The following is a 1,530-nucleotide window of genomic DNA, read 5'->3' as shown; positions in this document are numbered from 1 at the left end:
ACCTGCATGTTTGTAGCGCATGTGGTAGACAGAATGCATGTAGAAAAAATGAACAAATAAATTACTTATACTAAATTTTTGACAAGCAGAACCAAAACATTTTATGCTTCTTATTAGCCATCTTCATTAGAAGATGGTATTCGATTTCTGAACTTAATGTCTCCGTATTATAGATGGTAGACTTCAGAAAAATTAAAGGTATCATTCAGGACTTTAACTTCAATGTGTGACTTAAATTGTGACTCAGTGCATGGAGAAGGTCTGAAAGGAGTAAAACTAGGTAATTATGCATCCTAAAATGTTAAAATCACAGTCCTAGAGACAATTTTGCCTCCTTAACCACCTTCTTGAAAGCACTCTTGACTTCCTTGTTCCTTAGACTATATACCAAAGGGTTCAGCATGGGGATGACCATAGTGTAAAACACAGATGCAATTTTGTCTGTGTCCATGGAATGACTAGAGCTGGGTTGTAAGTACATGGTGATAATTGTACCATAGAAGATGGAGACTGCAGTGAGGTGGGAGGCACAGGTAGATAAAGCCTTCTGGTATCTTGCAGAGGAGTGCATCTTTAGGATGGTGATAAATATGAATGTGTAAGATATTAAGATAATCAGGAGAGCTAAAAAGACATTGAAGCTGGCTACATAAACGAGAATCATCTCACTAATATACCTATCAGAGCAAGAGAGAACCATGACAGCTGGAACATCACAAAAAAAGTGATGGGTCACATTGGACCTACAGAAAGAGAGACTGAATGTGACTCCAGTGTGGATGGAGGCATTCAGGAAACCGCAGACGTAGGAGCCTGTGGCCAGACAAATACACAGACTGGTTGTCATAGTGGTGGTGTAATGTAGGGGTTTACACACAGCTGCATAGCGGTCATAGGCCATTGATGCCAAGAGGAAATTTTCCATAGTGGCAAAGGCTGCAAAAAAGAACATCTGAGCAGCACATGCATTGTAGGAGATGATCTTGTGTCCTTTAAGAAGTCCAGCCATCACCGTGGGAGTGACAGCTGAAGAGTAACAGAAGTCCACCAGCGACAAGTTACTGAGGAAAAAGTACATAGGAGAGTGGAGATGAGCGTCCAAGAGAACCAACAGGATCATCCCCAGGTTTCCAGCCACGTTGATGAAGTAAATGAGAATGAATATTACGAGGAGGGGAACTTGTAGTTTGACGACATTGGTCATTCCTAGGAGAATGAACTGTGTCACTTCTGTCATGTTCTCCATCGATGTTTTTTGGGAATCAGATGTCCTACAGCAATGGGAAGTAAAGGAATAAAGTGTTAAATTTAGTAGAGATTGTAGTGTGAAATTGCAATGTTTCTATACCATGGACATTATTTCATTATAACAATAGTATTTCAAGAGTCTCCATATCTAAAGCATGGACTTAAAAGCAAAATTTAGTGTATTAACCACCTAGGATTCTAAACTGTTAAATGAGGGATCTTTATGAACCATCTCTCCAGTTTTTAATATTTTGATATATGTTCACTGAGATTAGTAAAATT

At 39.1% G+C, this 1,530-nt stretch overlaps 1 protein-coding gene across 1 annotated transcript; it reads right to left on the bottom strand.

The window, feature by feature from the left end:
* Window positions 1–307: 307 nt before the first annotated feature.
* LOC105094933 (olfactory receptor 5B3-like) lies at window positions 308–1,246 on the bottom strand. The gene has a single exon (XM_010987046.3). It carries the CDS (start codon window positions 1,244–1,246, stop codon window positions 308–310), a length of 939 nt encoding a protein of 312 aa, XP_010985348.3.
* Window positions 1,247–1,530: the final 284 nt, after the last annotated feature.

The sequence above is a fragment of the Camelus dromedarius genome, chromosome 12 (assembly GCF_036321535.1).
Source record: "Camelus dromedarius isolate mCamDro1 chromosome 12, mCamDro1.pat, whole genome shotgun sequence".
Lineage (NCBI taxonomy): Eukaryota > Metazoa > Chordata > Mammalia > Artiodactyla > Camelidae > Camelus > Camelus dromedarius.
The sequence above is the reverse complement of the archived record's forward strand: the minus strand, read 5'-3'. Positions and strand labels throughout refer to the sequence as shown.